Source organism: Syzygium oleosum, unplaced genomic scaffold (genome assembly GCF_021117445.2).
Source record: "Syzygium oleosum isolate NSW1041296 unplaced genomic scaffold, Sole_v2.1 Sole_v2.57, whole genome shotgun sequence".
NCBI classification, from domain to species: domain Eukaryota; kingdom Viridiplantae; phylum Streptophyta; class Magnoliopsida; order Myrtales; family Myrtaceae; genus Syzygium; species Syzygium oleosum.
In genome coordinates, this window is record NW_026607541.1 from 1,095,385 (window position 1) to 1,116,611 (window position 21,227).

The 21,227-nt window shown below is 40.3% G+C and overlaps 2 protein-coding genes across 4 annotated transcripts; one reads left to right on the top strand and one right to left on the bottom strand.

The window, feature by feature from the left end:
* The first annotated feature begins 1,764 nt into the window (after window positions 1-1,764).
* Window positions 1,765-12,250, top strand: LOC130136993 (UBP1-associated proteins 1A-like). The gene is made up of 2 exons (XM_056307668.1): window positions 1,765-3,276; window positions 12,044-12,250. Coding segments are annotated over exons 1-2 (1,047 nt in total). The 5' UTR covers window positions 1,765-2,230; the 3' UTR covers window positions 12,045-12,250.
* Window positions 12,251-16,649: 4,399 nt separating this feature from the next.
* Window positions 16,650-20,643, bottom strand: LOC130136991 (pentatricopeptide repeat-containing protein At4g39620, chloroplastic-like). Of its 3 annotated transcripts, none has more exons than XM_056307667.1 (3): window positions 20,158-20,643; window positions 18,366-19,615; window positions 16,650-17,003 (listed from the first exon to the last, which is right to left on the bottom strand). In XM_056307667.1, the coding sequence occupies exons 1-2, from the start codon at window positions 20,527-20,529 to the stop codon at window positions 18,506-18,508; spliced, it is 1,482 nt and encodes a 493-aa protein (XP_056163642.1). In that variant the 5' UTR covers window positions 20,530-20,643; the 3' UTR covers window positions 16,650-17,003; window positions 18,366-18,505. The 3 variants fall into 3 exon arrangements, with proteins under 3 accessions (XP_056163642.1, XP_056163640.1, XP_056163641.1); XM_056307665.1 differs by having other exon boundaries at window positions 18,357-19,615; XM_056307666.1 differs by having other exon boundaries at window positions 16,650-17,749; window positions 18,357-19,615.
* Window positions 20,644-21,227: the final 584 nt, after the last annotated feature.

Genomic DNA, 21,227 nt, shown 5'->3' on the forward strand with positions numbered 1-21,227 from the left:
TTTTTTTCTGTATTTGACTTATTTCTCTGAAATTGGTATTTCATAGGAGTTTTTTTTTTTTTGGTAGTGTGAAAGTACCTTGTACTTTGTATTTTAATTTGGGCTTCGCAAAAGTTATTGATATTAACATGTAACTCGAAGTTGTTTTTTTTCCGACCCAAAAAAAAACTCGAAGTTATTTTTGAAGTTTGGGTAGTTTTTATTTTATTTTTGTGGGGAAAGTTAATTTTCTTTTTTTTTTGTAAGAACAAATAGATCATAAACTCGCACTCGAGGGACAATCGAGATTTAAAACCTCCAATTCATGCAATTAAAGCTTAAAACCAACCTGTAAAATGAATTATCATCAAATGTCGCTGTAAATTCATTAGTTTTAGATGTTGAAAAAAAAATCTAATATATGCATAGTTATTATTTCCTTGTTACGATCTTTTTTATTCGATAATTAAGTTACTAGTTTTCGATAAACATTTATGATATTATTGCTTTAATAAAAGAATTAGGATTTTATTCCATTTTTAGAAACAAATTAATTGCGACAATTGAAAAACATAGGATTGCTTGTTAAACTAGATCGAGACGTAGCTGATTAGGCCACCTGGCACAATTTCTCTTAAAGGAAAAATGATTTGGGGCATTTAAACGATTTTTTTTTTAATGTGGCTCTTCCACCTGATCAATTTCATATATAAATTTTAATTCTGACAAAAAAAATATATAAATTTTAATAACTCTAAAAATGCTAGTGTGTTTGGCTAAGTCACTTGGGCCTAGGGCCCCCCGCCTTGGCACAACTTTTTTTTTCTATGTGACTCATCCAACCAAATCAATTTCATATAGAAATTTTAATAATTCTTAAAATAAGAATGTGTTTGGCTAAGTCATCTAGGCCTATTACTAGGACCAATCCGTCCATTGATCCGTTTGCATTTTTAATATTCGAAATTAAGGACGTTCGATGAAGTGTTTGGTATTTAAGATTTAGGTAGCCACTATTCTCACTTTAGTTTTGGTTTCATACACACCCTTGAAATTAAGGAACGACCGGTTGGTAAACGTCGACTCTAGATGATGAGTGTCGCGAGTCTCCTCATCGCCCTGTGTGATGGGTTTTGTAGGGAACCAAAGGGGAGAAAGGAGAGAGAAAATAAAAAAGAAACAAAGCTAATTTTGGGGATTTTTTCTCAAATTTTAACTTTTTTTACATTTCTTATCCTTTCTTTTTGAATTTTTTAATCTTTTTTCATTTGTTTCTTAAGAAAATAATAAAAAAGTCACGGATAACAAAATGATTTAATTCCACCTTCCCGATAAAATTTCGAGATTTATGATGCTCTTGTAATTCAAGTTGTGGATCCTATAATTCTTATTTTTTTTTTGGAAAAATTGGTATAATCAAATTAATTTTTTTACCACGAAAATTCCAAACTAATAGGCATGTGATAGATTTATCCTGACCTAATTTTTTTACCATTAATAACTCTAAATTGATATATTTGTGATAAATTTACTCTCTATTAGTTTCCCTTAAATTGGATTAATATCACGAAAAGCCACAAACTGGCAAACAGAGAGTTAAAACTTCAAATTGGTACGGTCGTCAATTGTCACTGTCATTCAACTCAGTAATTTGATAGTAAAATTTAACGGAAACAAACGAATGGTAAATTTATCGCAAATATACAAGTTTGAGATTTAATTAGTTTATTGTAAATTTATCATAAGTGTACAAATGTGGTATTAATCTTAATTTTTTATTATCTCTTCTTCTCCTCCGCCTCCGGCGAGCTTTCTCTCTTCCTTCTCCGTTCAACCCAAGAGCCTCTTCCTGACCCAGTTCGCTCCGCCACATCGTTCGATCAGGTTTGGCTTCCAAGTTCTTCCTCCTAATCTTGAGAACCGGTTTCGAAAAAACACCATAAATTCACAACTGTTCCGACCACACGTGAGCGTCCCCGGCAGACCTCAGACATGCTCGTGCACAGTTGTTTGCCTTACATCTGTCGGGCATGGGGCATCAATCGATAAAAAGACACGTCTCGACTGATGAAAAGTCGATTTCTTGGTAAATCTTGGATCGAATCATAGCGAGCGGCGAACGCCGTGCCTTCGGACAAGAATTCATCCACGGTCGAACCCAGTAGAGCGAGAGGGCGCAACGAGGGAGACGAAGCTGACACCATCGACGTCGGCAGCTGCTAACTCGCTCGCCATCCCTCTCTGCTCTCCCATGGCGAAGACGGGCAACAAGACCCAGAAGCTCAAACTCTCCAAAGACCCCACCAAGATGACACCCAAGAAGCTCAAGGTCAAGAAGACCAAGAAGCAGCGCCCTCGCCCCATGCCCGACTCCGACTCCGACTCCGAGCCCGACTCCGACAAGCTCCCGACCCTCCTCGAGCCCTACACCAAGGACCAGCTCGTCGACCTCATCACCAGCTCCGCCCTCGCCAACCCTGCCCTCTACGGCCACATCCGCGAGGTCGCCGACCGCGACGTCGCCCACCGGAAGATCTTCGTCTACGGTCTCGCCTGGGAGGCCACGCCGCAGTCCCTGGCCGCCGCCTTCGCGTCGTTCGGCGATGTCGAGGACTGCAACGTGGTGACCGACCGCGCGACGGGGAAGTCCAAGGGGTACGGGTTCGTCCTGTTCAGGACGCGGAAAGGGGCCGTGAAGGCGTTGAAGGAGCCGAAGAAGAAGATCGACAATCGGGTCGTGTCGTGCCAGTTGGCCTCGATCGGCCGTGGCGGCACCGGCGTGTCGAGGGATTCGAACTCGGCAGTGAAGAAGGTCGATGTGAATCGCGCGGGCGCTGAGGTGAAAGGGAAAAATCAGGTGCGGGGGCAGCCTCAGGCTCGGGCTCCAGCTCCGGCTCGGGCTCCAGGTCCAGCTCTGGCTCCGGCATTCACTGCTGCTCAGAATTTGTCTGTGCTGAATCAGTATCCCGGCTTGCACCAGATCTACGGAGGGCTGTTAGCAAACCCTGGTGCCTTAGGGTTTGTCAATCCGGCAATAGCCGGCGCTTTGAATCAAAGTATGTTGGCGTTGAGCCAGGGAAATTTAGGTCAAGGAATGGCGGCGGCGACCCAATCCGGGGTCGTTGGTGGTGGAGCTGGAGGTTCAGTGCTTGGAGCTTATGGCGGGTCGAGTTCTGTGCCGCAGCTGGGGCTGCAGCATTTTTATGCAGCAAATATGCCCCAGAGCGCACAGCAAACGGCTCCGTTTAGGGCTAAGGGAGGTGGTGCATCTTCCAGTGGGTTTCCCACACAGACTTGGTATGAATTATATCAAGTAGTTTCTTTAGCTTCTGTACATTCTGTTTGTATGCCTATGTGTTCTCAAGTGAAGTTCTTTCTCTTGTTTAGGATTTTTGGTAGGGTGGAAGGAAGAGTATGTTCTGTTCTTATTTTAGTTAATGCATTATTTGCCCTCATTATGAAGCTCTGAAACATCTAGGGTAGTTGAATTAGCTGCAAGATACGTAATGCGATATGAATTGCCACTCCGTTATGCTGGCGGCAGAAGATATACTAGCTGCAACACTAAAGAAAGCCATCTTTCCTCTGTGGCGGTAATATGTTAGACAATGAGCTCACCCTCGGTGGTTTTCCAGAAACATCGTTACAAAAGTCTTCGGAGTACCATAGGGTGGGATTAACTGAGTTAGTTGCTTGTCATGCTATCATGTTTTGTTTGTTAGGTGGCTCCTTTTGTTTTCTCTTGCATAGGGAAAAGTATAACTTTGCTATGGTTGTTGTATATCATTGACTCCTCGATGTGATTTTCATGTAAAATTCCTTTTCTATAAATGTGCTGAACAGATGGTTATGCACTCGTTATTTTAAAGAAAAAAAGTGATTTTTTTCCTCTGAAAATAGCAATATTAAAGCAAACTTAATTATTTTGGAGATGAAGATTCTGTTCTTATGCTACATATCATTAAGCTGCTTTGAGCTGCTTCTTTTGGCTCCTTGGGGTGCAAGTTGCCGAATTATGCTGAAAAAGCATATCGTTTGGTCTTGCTACTGATACTCTTAATGAATGAACCAGAGTATTTCTGGTCATGGTAGTTCCCAAATTTTCTTGCTCAATTATATGGTAAGGATGTTCTTCTATGGAATACCAATAGAAAAATTGTCAGAGAGCATTACGTCCTGGTTACTGAGCTTATTGAAGAACTTTTTCTTTGATTGCGGTCTTACTGCCTTGTTCTACAACATTGCTGTTACTACTTACTCTTCTGAGGAACTTATTCTTAGAGTATCTTACCATGTCTAGCATTCATTTGAGTGTATGGTTATATAGTGTTGATGATGCTTACTTTTTGCTTGAACGTGCTTTTCAGGCTAGTTTTTCCTTTGCACCTTTAATATGTATTTCCCTATTTGCTTTTGATCTTTTGGGCCATGTCCTAATTATGTTGGTCTCTCCATGAATTCTGCTACTCATTTTTGTAACTTCAAGGGTTATGTGATTATATCAAAGAACTAATTTCTTCCCGGGATACGCTTTGTTTACTTGACTAATTAGTAGGTCTTTTCTCTTCATATGTATCTTGCATGCATTCGATTCAGTAATTTGTCAGGCGACTTGGTTTATGAGGATCCCCTTTTTTCGCCGTATACATTTAAGTATGTCGTGTGGTTATTATTATTTAGGGTTAATGCCACAAAAAACACCAAACTGGTTACCAGTGACAAATTTACCCCAAATTAATTTTTGGGTCACCAAAAACTCCAAATTGGTACATTTGTGACATATTTAGCTTCTGTCAAATTTATCCGTGAAATTGCTGAGCTGGATAACATATGGCAATGACATGGTAAGTCCACGTGGAAATCCGTGTCAGTGGGGTAAATTTGTCACAAATGTACTGGTTTGGGGTTTTTCGTGGTATTAACCATATTATTTATCCTTACCTATGATAATCATATGATTGGTTAAGGATGAATTATATGTCTGCTTTGCTCTTTCAAGGCATTAAACAATTTCTTTTGCTGAAAAGGGAGGATATCTTCTTTTGTTTCTTAAACAGAATTAGAGTATTTTATACTGTTGGCCATGGTTCTCCATGGTCTTGACACCTATTTCCCATTTAAATATGCTACAATGTTTGTCTTTGAAATTTTTTGACAGCAATAGCTATGGACCTATATCTATTTCTTGTACATCATTCTTAGTTTCCATTAAATTCGTTGCATCTTCTCTTGAATTTTTAACCATCCGTTAACCTCTACTAATATTTTTAATGTTGGGTAGGGCTTGTGGATTTCGTTTTCACTCCTCTGCCAGAATTTTCTCTTCCGTGCTCCAATTATTTGCTACCTTGAACCAATCAATTTGTCAGCCCTGACATTTATTTAAGTTCGATATTTTGTGACCTAGTATATGTCTTTCAATTGTCAACATAAACAATAGATTTTTGCTTGACCTCTTGATGATGTCAAAGCTTCTTTCTGAGAAATTTATGCATGTTGAAGATCTTTCTAAGATTACTCTCCTGACTCTAAAGTTTTTCATCACTTATGATGCTGTTCACTAAAAAATTACAGTCATATTACATGTTTAATTATCTTGCCATCTCTCGGATTTCTAGTATCAACTAATTCTGTCAAGAATGACTTTATTCATTGCATATACCATAAAAGTTTTGATCCCTGAGAATATATCTTGCTTGTACTATTGTAATAAGTAAGTCCGTGAAGTGAACTTCTTTTCATGCTTTTTCTCTGAATGGCTGTATGCGTGCGTGGGCGAGTGATTCCACAAAGCATCCAAACAGCACATAAAGTAAAGATTCGATTAGGAACCAAGGCGTAAAGATTAGACCACCAACCAAGGATCTTCACCGAGAGGGATAGAACAATCTTCACCACGGCCTAAAGGCGCACCACCAGCCATAGATTCGATTGAGTTTGAATAGGTTCACCACCGAGAGCATAAAGGCAACGCCACCAACTCAAGGATAAAGGACCTTCGGCTCACCACCAAAGAAAAACCACTCTCTTAGGATAAAGATGCCTAAGAATTTGAATCAACTCACTCAGAGGAATTCTTATTCATTCACCAACCCCTTACAATGTAGGCCGAACCCTTATTTAAAGAGAAACTAGGACTTAAGATAGGAAACAACAAATTAGGAAACAAACCTAAGAGGAAATCCCAGAATAGGAAATAACCCAAGATAAGACTTCAAAATAGGAAACTAGAATGATCTTGTGCAATCTCGTTGTGCAATCTCGTACTTCAACCGTAGCCACCAAGTAAAATTACCAAAAGGTATCCAAAGTGCACGAGAACAGCTCCACTCGACCTCCCATTGATACAACTCCTATTGGGCTTCAATTCAACCACTTTCTTTGACCCAATGAAGTACATAGTACCCATTCTTCAAGTTGCATTCGCCAATTAGTAAAGCTAGGCTTGAAGTTGAGTTCTCACCACTTGGGGTTTTCTACATGTTGGGGGTTTTCGGATGCAACCGCATCATTCTCCCCAGGTTGAAAAGATTTGCCCTCAAATCTTCCAAGGTCTTCATCTTCTAAATATGGTGCAAGGTCCCCCACATTGAAAGTGGCCGAGACTCCATAATCTCCAGGAAGCTCAATCTTGTATGCATTATTGCCAACACGTTCAAGAACTTTAAATGGACCATCTGACCTTGACATGAGCTTGTTCTTGCGGCGAGAAGGAAATCTTTCCTTCCTTAAGTGTAACCACACAAGGTCACCTGGATTGAAATGGATTCCTTTGCGATGCTGATTTGCTTTCCTCTTATAAGTCTCATTAGCCTTTTCAATCTTTGCACGAATTTGTTCATGGAGCTTCTTCATAGATTCAGCCCTTTCTTTTCCATCAAAATTCACTTGAGAGTTAGATGGAATAGGAATCAAATCAATTGGAGTGAGAGGATTAATGCCATAAACAACTTCAAATGGTGATCGTCCCGTAGTATAACTAGGAGATCGATTATAAGCAAATTCAGCATGCGCAAGCTTCAAATCCCAATCCTTTAAAGACTTACTCACCAAACCACGAAGTAGAGTGGTTAAAGTACGGTTGGTTACCTCCGTTTGACCATCGGTTTGGGGATGACAAGCCGTGCTGAATAGGAGTCTTGTTCCAAGCTTTCCCCACAATGTCTTCCAAAAGTAACTTAAGAACTTAGAGTCACGATCAGAAACAATAGTCTTAGGTACTCCATGAAGACGGATAACCTCTTTGAAGTACAAGTCAGCAATATGAGATGCATCATCGGCCTTGTGGCATGGTACAAAATGAGCCATCTTAGAGAACCTATCAACCACCACCATGACCGCATCTTTCCCTCTTTGAGTGCGTGGAAGAGCAACAATGAAGTCCATGCTCACATCTTCCCAAGGCTGAACTGGGACAGGAAGTGGTGTGTACAAGCCTTGATGAAAGTGACTTTTGGCTCTTTGACAAGTTGCGCACCTCGAGATGACAGCATGTACATCTCCATTCATCTTTGGCCAATAGAAGTGCTCTTGGAGGACCTCAAGTGTCTTGTTGATACCAAAGTGACCAGCTAGGCCTCCTCCATGCGCTTCTCGGATCAAGAGCTCTCTAAAAGAACTCTTTGGTATACATAGGCGATTTCCTTTAAAAAGAAAATCATCTTGGACAGAATATGTACCTTGAGCTCCATGCTTGCAATTCTCAAGGATTGGAGAGAAGTCTTCATCCTCAGAATATAATCCCTTCATTGATTGAAATCCAAGGATTCTAGAGTCCAATACAGCAAGCATAGCATATTTTCTTGACAAAGCATCCGCAACAACATTAGTATGGCCAGGTTTATATTTAGAAACAAATGAGAAGGATTGAAGAAATTCTACCCATTTAGCATGTCTCGAATTCAACTTGTGTTGACCACTAATGTATTTCAATGCCTCATGATCAGAATGAAGAACAAATTGTTTTGGCCTCAAATAATGACTCCAATGATCAAGAGCTTTAACAATGGCATAGAACTCCTTATCATAAGTTGAGTAGTTCTTCTTTGAATCCGCCAACTTTTCACTAAAGTAAGCTAATGGCCTTTGTTCTTGGACTAGGACAGCTCCAACTCCAACTCCACTTGCATCACATTCAACTTCAAACACCTTGTTAAAATCGGGGAGAGCAAGTATAGGAGACTCACATAACCACTGTTTGATTGCTTCAAAAGCATTATGAGCAGCCTTTGTCCATTCAAATGATTTATTCTTCAAGCACTTTCCGTGAGAGGGCCAAAATAGTCTTTGAAGTTCTTCACAAACCTACGATAGAATGAAGCAAGTCCATGGAAGCTCCTCACATCAGAAATTGACTTAGGAATTGGCCAAGACTTGATTGCTTGCACCTTTGATTGATCAACGGAAATTCCATCTCCTGAAACAACATATCCAAGGAAGACAAGGCTAGAAGAAAAGAATTGGCACTTCTCCATCTTTCCATAGAGCTTTTGTTGCCTTAAGACTTCAAAAATCTGTTTCAAGTGAGAAACATGTTCCTTTTCGCTTTTGCTGTACACAAGAATGTCATCAAAGTAAACAACAACAAAGTGACCAATATAAGGTCGAAGAACTTCATTCATCAACCTCATGAAAGTACTAGGGGCATTAGATAGTCCGAATGGCATAACCATTCACTCATAAAGTCATCCCTTGGTTTTAAAGGCCGTCTTCCATTCATCACCATCTCTCATTCGAATCTGGTGATATCCACTTCGCAAATCTATCTTTGAAAAGATAATAGAACCATATAGCTCATCAAGCATATCATCAAGTCTAGGAATAGGATACCTATATTTAATGGTAATGTTGTTGATCGCTCGACTATCAACGCACATGCGGTATGTACCATCCTTCTTGGGGACAAGTAGAGCCGGGACGGAACATGGGCTCATGCTTTCTCGAACATACCCTTTCTTGATGAGCTCACCCACTTGTCTTTGCAGCCTCTTTGGTTTCCTCCGGATTGCATCGATAAGCCGCCTTGTTTGGTAAAGTGGCACTAGGGCAGCAAAGTCGATGTGATGTTCAATGCCTCTAATTGGAGGTAATCCGGGTGGTAGATCCTCCGGGAACACATCTGCATAGTCTCTTAACAAAGAACGTATTTTGGGGTGTATGGGACGCTCTAACTCACTCTTTTCAACCACTAGCAAAGCAAACACATTCTTCTGCTTGCTAATAGCTCTCTCAACCCGTGTTTCACTCAAGAACAGATTTTCCTTACTAGTGTTTCCCTCCCCAGGTTGAGATTTAAGTATATGAGTCGGATGCAAAGGTGTGAGAGTAATGCACTTCTTATCCTTGTTAAACGAATAAGTATTTTTATGTCCATCATGAACGACCTTCCTATCATATTGCCATGGTCTACCCAACAATAAGTGGCATGCATCCATAGGGATAACATCACACAAAACCTGATCTTGATAGTTCTTTCCAATTGATAACGAAATTAAGGCTTGTTTGGTTACCTTGAGATCGCTTCCTTTGCTAAGCCATTGAAGTTTATATGGCTCAGGATGTTTGGACGTTGGCAACTTCAATTTGTCAACCAAGGTAGTCGACGCAACATTGGTGCAGCTCCCTCCATCAATGATGGTTGAACACACCTTCCCGTTAATGGTGCAACGGGTGTGAAAGATGTTCTCCCTTTGTCCATCATCCTTAGGAGAAATTATGGCGTGCAAAGCTCTCCGGATCACCAATAGTTCACCATCATCAGCAACCTCCATAACGTTCTCTTCAATTCCCTCGGATTCAGCACCATCTTCGGCTTCTTGAAGTGATGAATTGATCTCATCAATTTCTTGAAGAGTCATAACTCGCCGATTTGGGCAATTAGCTTGGAAGTGTCCATAGCCTTGGCACTTGAAGCACTTTCTTTTGTCACCTTCGGTTCTGGCCGAGAACCCTTTAAGAGGTTCGAAATTGCTTTTCTCTCGCCCTTGTCCTTTGTTGGTCCTTAGGCTTGGTAGAAGAAGCACCTTTAAAGAAGGATGTTCCTTTTGGCGCAAATCTGGTTGTTGAGGACTTGTTGCGCTTTTGTTGCTTTTCAACCTTCATGGCTAATTTGCAAACATCTTCAAAGGCCCAATAAGGTTGAAGTTCAACCAAATCAGCAATATCTCTGTTCAAGCCACCAAGGAACCGAGCAATGCTTTGTTCTGGCAATTCTGGAATATCACATCTCATCATGATTTGTTCAAATTCCCGGATGTATTCTTCAACGCTCAATCCTTCTTGTTTGAGAGTATTCATCTTGAGGAAAAGATCTTGCCTATAATGATCGGGCAAAAATCTCTTCTTCATGAGTTTCTTGAGTTTTCCCCAAGAACGGATTTTGCTCTTGCCTTCCCTAACTCGCTGGTTCTTCACATTCTCCCACCATAGTGAAGCATACTTTGTTAACTTCAAGATAGCAACCTTGCACTTCTTCTCATCCGAGTAGGACTTGAATTCGAACATTCGCTCAATAACGTGCATCCACTCAACAAATTCATCAGGATTAAGATTACCGGCAAATTCAGGAAGTTCAACTTTGATGTCACGGTCATCTCGTGTATGCCGTCCTCTTCTCCTCCGTGCTTGAGGTTCTGAAGCACTTGAATCTTCTTCATCGGATTCTGAATCTCCATGGGAACTTCGAGACTCGGACTCATCTCGGTGTTGACGGGCGAAAGGATTTCTTGCGGGTCGGTCTAGGCGCTCAAATAAGCGCTCCATCTGTCTTTGGAGACTCTCGATGGCACGATCTCTCCTTTCGTCGTGCGCTTGCTCCAAGGTCATGCCTCTTGGAACATCACCTTCCATGTTGCGAATTGATGTGTGAAACAGCAAAGGAATCACTCAAGATGAACTAACCTGTGCTCTGATACCAATTTGATGCGTGCGTGGGCGAGTGATTCCACAAAGCATCCAAACAGCACATAAAGTAAAGATTCGATTAGGAACCAAGGCGTAAAGATTAGACCACCAACCAAGGATCTTCACCGAGAGGGATAGAACAATCTTCACCACGGCCTAAAGGCGCACCACCAGCCACAGATTCGATTGAGTTTGAATAGGTTCACCACCGAGAGCATAAAGGCAACGCCACCAACTCAAGGATAAAGGACCTTCGGCTCACCACCAAAGAGAAACCACTCTCTTAGGATAAAGATGCCTAAGAATTTGAATCAACTCACTCAGAGGAATTCTTATTCATTCACCAACCCCTTACAATGTAGGCCGAACCCTTATTTAAAGAGAAACTAGGACTTAAGATAGGAAACAACAAATTAGGAAACAAACCTAAGAGGAAATCCCAGAATAGGAAATAACCCAAAATAAAATCTTCAAAATAGGAAACTAGAATGAATCTTGTGCAATCTCGTTGTGCAATCTCGTACTTCAACCGTAGCCACCAAGTAAAATTACCAAAAGGTATCCAAAGTGCACGAGAACAGCTCCACTCGACCTCCCATTGATACAACTCCTATTGGGCTTCAATTCAACCACTTTCTTTGACCCAATGAAGTACATAGTACCCATTCTTCAAGCTGCATTCGCCAATTAGTAAAGCTAGGCTTGAAGTTGAGTTCTCACCAGCTTGGGGGTTTTCTACATGTTGGGGGTTTTCGGATGCAACCGCATCACCCGGACCATTTTGTTTTTTTTAATGATCTTGCTTTAAGGGGTGTTGTTTCTTTGGCTCGGTCAATGCGTTTTAGGTTATTAACTTTTCCGACTAAATTGTTTCTTCTCCCAAATTTGTCAATGCAATTTCTCACTCTTCTGCCTCCAAATTTATCTGCCATATTATTTGTGATTTTTGGGGTGCCATTTTACTTGAGGAAAGCAGCAGTGGCTTTCTTCCATCTTCCTGGACATAATTATTCCTTTTTTAGGCTGCCTTGTGGATTCTTGTTAGTTGTTTCTGCTTCTGAATTTTTTTGTTCGTTATACACTTTTTATTTGATTTTTTTTATATTTAAGGGGGAATTTGTCTTGTTTTTTGGTCTTTACATTATTGGACTTCCATATGCAGATGAAAGTGCAGCTGAACTTGAGGAATGATTTTGCTCTTCCATGATGGGTTGGCGGAGTGCCTTTTACATTCCTTTGTAGAACTTAATATTCATTGTCACTCTCTCTCTTTCTCTCTCCCCCTGTGGATAAATTGTCTCATATTTCTATTGTGTAAGACTCATCTTCACTTTTTAACGAAAATTAACTCCATATTAATTTTGTTGTACACCCCTTTTCTTTTCTACAACAATTCCTCAGATGATTTTGCTATTTGTGTTACTTGTTTTGTTTAGATAGTGATGCTGGTCTTGATATTTGATCCTATCTAATTATTTTGCTATTTCATACTCCCAAATAGTATTTTTTAGATAGATTATGCAACTATGCACAGTAACGGTCAGCATTTAATGGGCAAGTAAATAGGACTATTGAAGAAATTTTTTCTTTACCTAATATATTAGAAGTAGAACTTAGGTGAGAATTTGGTTACAGCCGCGTACCTTTTATCCATACATGTTCTACTTGTTCATATAGCAATCTGCAAAATGTGACTTTATACTTTTTCCCCTTTAAAATTGTGGATACCGATACCATACTTGAGGGTACTTGATGAGTTAGATTATGATATGATTATTTAAGTTACCTGTGTTTTGAAGTCTTATTGAAAATCAATTCTTGAACCTGTCGGTATTGAGCTACTAAGGCTCTGTCACAGATGTTCAGGTTGCCATTAATATCAGGATGTTATCACTTTACATACATATATCCGGGAAAGATGGTTGAAGTAAGAAATATTTTTACATCAGCATTGTTTGACTTCACTCTTCAGAATCATATAGCTGCACTCATTTCTAATTCGTTATTTGAAAATGAAACTTTCAGCTAGTTCTCTTTTGCAAGTACAAATCCATAGACTGTATATAAGCCCCAGTCTACGAAAAACCATAAAAAGCTTATTGAGTCACAATCTGAGCATCCTTAATATGTGCAGACCCTAATCTGCATCAAAGTTGTTGGAAAATTCCGACATTTTAGATGGACAGGTGAAGCTTCCCGTTTATTGATTTCAGATAGTTGTGAAAATGCCTCTTAGCTTGACAAATTACGTATAAGATGAATTAGGCGTGTCTGAATTGGTTTCTGGACCGCTCTTGGTTGTATTATTAGTAAGGACTATATGGAGTTGTACTGCTTCTAGACTGAAATCAAAGCGAATATGAGGTTAATATTTCCTTATTATAGTAGAATTGGGATTTAGAAGCAGGAGGTATTTGGTTATATTATGGTGTTATGCTTCAGTGGATTGAGGACTAGAGAAGTCTGATGCTTACATCAAATATTAAAAAAATGGAGAATCTCCTCACTGGTTGGTCATAAGTACAAATCTGTGTTTCTCGACCAAACTAAAACCGATTCATACACCTTTCTTTGTGATATGCAATTCCTGTATTCCTTGCCAGTTAACAGAATCAGGATAATGATAAATCCAATTGAGGGTTAATCAGGTAGTGGGATGTGGGTGGGTCCTGCTTCTTTTGCTTGGCTGACTGCTCATCTGTCATTGCTGGTTGAGTGGGTTCACATGCTGTGAGAAAGCTAAGTTTGTCCTTTTTGGGTGGTGCGAAGACAGTATTTTTGGTCTAAGCCAGAGTGCTAGTAAGTGTTAAACCTCTCCCGTCCATGAGATAGTTAGCTTATTTATTGACAGGAACATGATTTATACATACTTGCAAGGTTTATAGACTCCTGCAGGGTCAACATTGCCTCTTTTCCCCTCTCCTTTTCTTTGTAAAAATTGCTCATCGGTTGGGAGCATTTGGAGAAAGAAGGATTTAGCAAGTAGTCATAGAAAGATCAATGTTTGTTTATTGTTTTTGGGGGGTAGGGTTGGGAATGTCGGTTGTGAAAGCTTTTGCAGAAAGTTCTAGGGATTAAAGTTCTCTGGCAACAATTTATGTGTTAAGCTGGGGTTTGTTGTAACCTGAATGATTTTAAGGTATTAGAACCAAAATTCCAGCCATAGATCATGAGCATCTTGTATAAGCTTGTCATATGGTAAATGTGGAAAAACTACTGCAAAATGAATGGACACTTGAACAGAGCTCTCATGATTAATATGTACTTATTCTATGGCATTTGTTTGTCAATCTTTTCCAAAAGACTCCTCGAAGATTAGAGTGATGGGAAGCTGCCACATACAATGACATTGTTCATTTTAGAGTTGTTAGTAAGACCAGAAAGTGTTTTTAGAACTACACTTTATTTGTTGAAGTTGCGTGCAAGCATTCTGTGGAAACTTCTTAGCAAGTCCTTAATGATCCTAACATTCCCCGGGAGGAATGGTACTGGATGCTTTCTTGAAATTGGGAAATCTGGGAATGCTCTACCAACGCTCAAATGAGAACATTCCTCATGTAGCATCACTAGAACTTAGGTACTTTCCAGTCCCTGAGGGGGAAACCACTGTCATTGTTACATTATCTGAAGTCTGTTTTCATGGACTTAGCATTTGGTTTGAGGGAGATGCAATCTCCCAATGCCTGTGTTTTTGGGACTCACTATGCCATTTGGAAATTGGCTTGTTTGTTTCTTCTTCTTTATTTATGTGTCATTTCTCTTATGTCAAGGGATTTACTTTTTAGGATTGAGAATGGTAAACATGATTGGTGGGAGCTGTAGGGATAAGTTAAACAAGGGCGATAATTGTCCAGAAAGTCCTAAATCTATTATACGGCATTTAATGTAGTCTTGAACCTTTCGATTGTGCCAATTTGGTCATAAACCTTTTGACGATTTGCCAATTTAGTCATAAACCTTTATTTGTGTCACTTTAGTCCTAAACCTTTTGAATTTAGTCCTAAACCATCTATTTGGATATTTGGCCGGAAGGACCGCATTGGCGAATCGTCAAAAGGTTTATGACTAAATTGACAAATCATTAAAATGTTTAGGACCAAATTGTTATAATGGAAAGGATTATGACTAAATTGGCAAATCGTCAAAAGGTTTAGGATTAAATCGGTACAATTGAAAGGTCTAGGACTAAATCGGCCTCCGTACAATAGGTTTATGACTTTTTGGACAATTTCCCTTAAACAAGGGATTGATACTGAGTGAAAGATTGCAGTGGATGTAACGATAAGGAAAACAGAGTGTTTTGCAGCCGAAAAAAAAAATTGCCTACTGTACTTTTAGAATGTGAATTAGGCACTCTGTGGATGAAGGTGCATGCTTTATTCAAGCCCGGCAACTTTGCTTAGTAATGATATGATATTTGGTTTATTACCGGGGATTGCTATTCCAATTTTACTGTACTCCAGCTGGTTAGAGCAATCTCAGGGGATAGATTGGGTTGTTCTGTATGGTGAAAACTTACTCAATTTCTGCTTACAAGTGAGCATCCAGTAATCTGAGTAATAATTCCCTTGGAATGAGATGCTTCCTATGGGATGACTGGTCAAAATGCTTGATATGACCGGGCGACATCGCGATCAAGTCCATAATGTTGGTTTCAGTAACAGTTCAGATTTTTTGGTTGGTTGAACCAGTCGAATTCCATATGATTCTATTGTTATTCATTAAGTTCTTGTTTGGATTTGGATCCCTCTTAAGAGAGGCTGAAAGATATTGCATCACTCGAATTATTTGTACCCTTGTCTATCAGTTAGGACTGTTGCTGGCATCAATGGATCAGATATTATGAGCATCGAGTCAATCCCATGGTCGATGACTAATTGTAAAATTTATCTTGTTCTTGCATAGTGTACTCCCTTGTAAGTCGTAGCATATGATCATTTCTCTTTACTTTGTTCTCGGTTTTTTGGATCCTTTTTAATTGATATCACATTAGAGAGTACCTTGAAGAGAGTTAGGGATTTTGCAGTGAAATACGAGAGAACCTTAGAAGATTATACCGTAGAAGGTACCCTGCACAAGATACAGGTGTGTTGGTCTCATACCTTCGAAACTGTCTTAAAACTCATCGATTCTGAGTTCTCGGGACTTCTAATGCCAAACGTGGAGCCTATCTAATCTCGTTTTCTACCAGTTTCATGGGTTCTCATGTGCACAATGCTAGATGTGATTGGTGATGATTTTTGACACGACATGCTAACGCGGTTAGAGTTCGCGAGTTTGCTTTTATGTTACCCGGCTTTGTCATAATCATTGCGGCCCGTTTGACACCGGCATTCAATAGGGGCTTGTGTTGTAAAAGGAATTGACCTTTCCCTACACGGGAAGTTTTCAGAAGCGCTGAACGGGAAAAGGGACGCTAATCCTACAACTCACATCTGAATGCAATTGAATCTTTCAAATTCTCGAGCTCTTAGCACGTATTCAATCAAATCCATCGACTTAAAATTCAAAGGATCTCTCGTATGCTGCATGGGACCATCGCGTGGGATTTGCGTATTTGGAGTTAACAAAAGGACTTCAATTAAACAGTGGCCACATGTTTAAGAACATGATAGGACAAAACAAAATGTCTTGTGACTCGCTTGTGCTTCAGGCAATAAGTTTTAGATTCCATGATGCAATTGTTCCCTCCTTTTTGGACATATATTCGACGTTTGGTTGTGAATTTTTGTATTCCCACATGATTTCCCTCGTAAACAAACATAAGATATTTCAAACCCATTCCATTTGACTAGTCACTTCTCTCAAGAGTACATCAGGAATATACAAGAACATGAAAAGGAAATCGACAAGATATCAGCTTATGAGCAACATTAGAACATAAAGCACTAGATGGATCATCCTATGAATAAAAATTGGAAGTATGAATCCGAGGGAATTTTTCAAGGATTTTGCAAACTAATGATACATACAGTTGAAGAAAAGCAGCTGCAAGATCCTCCCAAGTCCAGTCAGACCCGATAACATCCGAAATAGCTTTTGTACCATTGAACCCATTGGAAAAAGGTTTACTACATCCACAGAGGTCCGAGCAACACTGCCAATCGCGGCTGAGCAACATTCTGCAGTGAAAGAGCTTAAATGAAGGTCACACAAAGTGATGGAGGCATGATTCATACGAACAGAGCCACATGGAGGTCATTCTAAGGACTATGGTCAGAAAGGGAACTTCCAGTGATAAGTCTAATCTTGGGTCACTCAGGATGTCCAAAATATGTGAAACAGCACAACGGGTTTTTCTCAACAGAAGGGCAGCAAAAAAAAAAAAAGAAAAAGAAAAGAAAGAGCTGTTGTGCTAAGTCACGTTCCTATACTGATGTCAACCGACCTCAAATTGAAGTCAAGTAATAAGCTAAAACTTCAACTCAACAAATTAAGGCAAATGCTTGAGATAAGATTGATCAGTCCAAGTCAAGGACAATGGACAGGCTAATTATGTGAAGAGATTATGTGCAAAGGTACCAAAGAAAGTCCATATAGGCCAAAAAACACAATTTAATATCCAATCTAAGTTAGGAGCAGGATTGTGCATGTATTTTGAACAGGGTAATGGTTGAGCTTCAACACGAGATTAGCTCGCCAGCTGAAAAACAAGGAAAAGGAGGATTGCATGTTCAGCAATAGACACTCAGACTGTCTTATTAGCATGAAGAGAAACCCCTAACTTGAGCCACTAAAAAGGGCCATAAAATTGATATTCCCCAATAGCTTGCTTTGCTGGAAGCCCTTGGTATCCTTTGGCCATGCTCCAGATCAACTTTTTCTTTTGACAATAGACTGTTTTCGTCAATTTTTTTGTCAACTAATGCTACAAGAACAAGATACCGACAAACATCAGTTCAAGTTCAGCTGAAACAGATGGCTAGGCTTCTGCCATACTAGATGCTTATATTCTGACATGGAATAGAGTAGATTGATAAACCTGAATATTTAGATATATGCTCAAACAGTCCCACATATTGGCAGATATTAATTGGGTCAAAACAGTTGCGAAAAAGATAAATCAAGATCAAAATACCTATTCCACACTCCAGTTCAGTCATAATTTAAAAACCTTTCTTGGCATTCGCCACTAACTTTAACTGCATGAAAATGCAATAGATATAGGTGAAAATTGAAAGAATGGGCACACAACACTTAAGAGTGTCTTCAACTTTATGTTGGTGTGAACTGACACAAGATCCAAAAGAGAAACCATGTAATGAAAAACTGAGTGCTTAACCCATGAGTACTTAGAAAATCCAGTAAACGTCTTCAGTTCAAGGCATTGTTACACTAATTATTTCAAGAGAAAAAGATCATTAACACAAATATCTGCCACGGTATATTCTTATTTGATTAAGTTTTCAGGACGTAAGCACCATCAAAGACAAAAGAACACAATGCATACTCATATGAAAGCAAGATATGCATACCACTGATACCAGTACCAAAAGAGCAAGTCACATCTCAGAGGATCGGTTGAAGAATTGTTGCTCTGTTCTTGTATTATGAATCTTTCTTGGAAAGCTCCATTAAATGGAGAGAGCTAACCCATATAACCAAATTCACGAGTTAATTCTACTCAAGCCTTAATAGTCGCTTCTGGACTGCTTGAACTCTTTGCACTGTCAGATTTTGGAGAAGCAGGTAGAGACCCAAAAGCACCCAGTGCATCAAGGAAGAATCTTTTGTTGGGTACTATGCCAGCTCTGTCCATACACTCCAGCAGCTTGTCCACAAGCTCCTTTTTCCGAGATTTAGTATATGCCTTGTAGAGAAGTTTATATGTTGATGAATCAGGATTGACCCCAGCAATTCTTGCTGTCTCAAAGAGCAGGTCCGCTTCGATAGGTAGACCATTCATGCAATAAACGTCAAGCATCGCATTTAAGGTTGATATTTTTGTGTCCTTCCTAGATTCAATCAATTCATCAAATATATCCCGAGCTTTAGAAACACAATCGCAGAACCCATACATCATAATTAGACTCTCATATGTGATGTGGTTTGGTGTGTACTTCATAGCACGCATCCTTTGAAAGACCTGTTCCGCTTTGTCCTTGAGTCTTGCCTTCCCATAGTTTATGATCATTGAGTTAAATGTAGGCAATGTTGGCTTCTCCTTAGAGCGCAGTAAGCTCTTGAAGACTTGTTCCATCTTCTCAAAGTCCTGCCTCTTCCCATAAGAATCGATCAGCAAATTGAATGTGATAATGTCAGGCTTACATTGATTGCTTTTCATACGAGAAAGCACAGACTCCATTTCTCGGATCATCCCGTTTTTTCCATATGCATCCATCACACCATTGAAAGTATATATGTCGGGCGAAACAATACTTTGGTCGAGGTCCTTGAACAAATCATTGACTTGTTCCACATTTCGAGCTTGAGCAAAAGCTCTCAAAAGGATGTTATAGGTCACGACGTTGGGCTTACAGCGTTCCATTCCCTTCATCTTGCCAAAATAACCAAGAGCTTTGGCCAAAGCCTTTGCTTTGTCACTAGAGTGAAGGTGAGCAGTAATGAGGGCATTGTAAACTGAAGTGTCGGGCCGGCACCCACTGTTTCGCATCTCTGAGAACAGCCACATGGCCATGCGAGTTTGCCCTTTCTTACCCATGACCGAAATTAGCTTTGAATATACACCATTGTCGGCTACATACCAGCGCTGCTTCTGCATCCATCTGAACACCTGAACGCACGTGGCGTAAAGAAGCTGCTCAATCGGGCTAAGGTAAATCCGCACAGAAGTTCAAAATTTATCAAGTAATTTCTTCACGAAGTAATTATGTCATGAGCACCATGCCAGCATAAGGGCAAACCATTTGCTCCCATTTCATCAGATGGGATTATCTTTAGTCACAAAAGCTACATTTGTCAATTACGCATGGAGATGACATGCTTTGCAGCAGGCCACATTATCTGCATTCCTTCTTTACAGACTAATATAAGGACTAAGAGGGGGATGCCAGTGTAAAAACATCTGTTTGCGCACCACACATTCACATAGAACATTCATCACACACCAAACGTGCAAAGGAACGCCACCCTACTTGTCCTAAAAGCTTAAGCCATTTGACCGTACTGATACAGATTACATCCTAGTTTGCCGTCCTCTAACACGAACTTTGAATACCCAGAAGCTGAAATCGCATAAAAACAGCCTTTTTGACCCATCAAATATAAAGTCAGAGAGCGAGACAGAGAGGGAGAGAGACCACCACCACCACTGACCTCGAGGCACTGGGTCCATTTATCAGTCTTGCCAAGCTCCTCAAAGAGAAGGAAGCAGTGCTCGGTCCTCACAACCCTCACGTACTTATCCATCGTCTTCAACAGCGGTTCCCTGTCGCTGAACTTCCTCATCAGGACCCTCACCAGATCCTCTGCCTCCGGGTCCACTCTCGCCGCGCTCGCCCATCTCTTGGGCCTCGTCGACAGACAGCGCACGCGGCCTCCGGGTCCCCTCCGGTCGACCAAATTCGGGCGAAGCCATGGATGGGTCAGCTTGCAATTGCGCGAGGAATTCCGGGTGCAAGATGAAGAAGAAGATGAAGATGGGCAGAGGGAGATAGAAGAGAGCGGCGGTGACAAGTCGAGGGGCATTTCGCAGGTGGGTGAAGGAAGGTCGAGGGAAGCAGAGTGGCCTGGGCAAAGTGAAGGAGAGAGGGGTGATGAGACACGACTTGACTTCAACTCTGACTAGCTTAGGAGAGAGAGACACGAACGATTTAGGGAACTGTGGATGCCGACACGACATGATACGTCGACACGTCATTTCTTAAGAAATAAAAAATCTTGATAAATGAATATTTTTATAATTATTATTTTTATGATTGTTTCTCTCAATTTAAATTCACAAATAGAAAAAGAGCCTATAATGAATTTACATTTTGACCCCTCATTTATTGAAAATATTTGAAATTGATCCGTGTGTGTTGAAATGACGCGTCGAGATGCTGGATTCGGATGTCGCTGGCGTGTCCGGAGCGCTGCCCACGTGTCGGATGTTTGACACCTGTCGACCACGTATCAATCGCGTGTCCGTGTTTGACACGCATCCGATACCGACGCGGAGACCCCCGAAGAATGTTTGTGCTTTCTAGTTTGTTGGTATGGAAATAGAAGGAAACCAAAGAGAAATGATGTAAAAGATTAATTTATATAAATATATAATACGAAGCTCTTTCTTAAAGATTGCCGGTAGAGTCACACATAGGACTCTAATTTGTAAGAATCAGTCATTCTCCTCTCAAGAAGTAATTTTTATTTTTTATTTTTTATTTTTTATTTTTATGCATTCT

Coding starts and splice junctions, on each gene's coding strand:
- LOC130136993 (XM_056307668.1), top strand. CDS start 2,231: ATGGCGAAGACGGGCAACAAGACCCAGAAGCTCAAACTCTCCAAAGAC.
- LOC130136991 (XM_056307667.1), bottom strand. CDS start 20,529: ATGCCCCTCGACTTGTCACCGCCGCTCTCTTCTATCTCCCTCTGCCCA. Junction 19,616..20,157: donor AATGGACCCAGTGCCTCGAG/GTCAGTGGTGGT, acceptor ACGTGCGTTCAG/GTGTTCAGATGGATGCAGAA.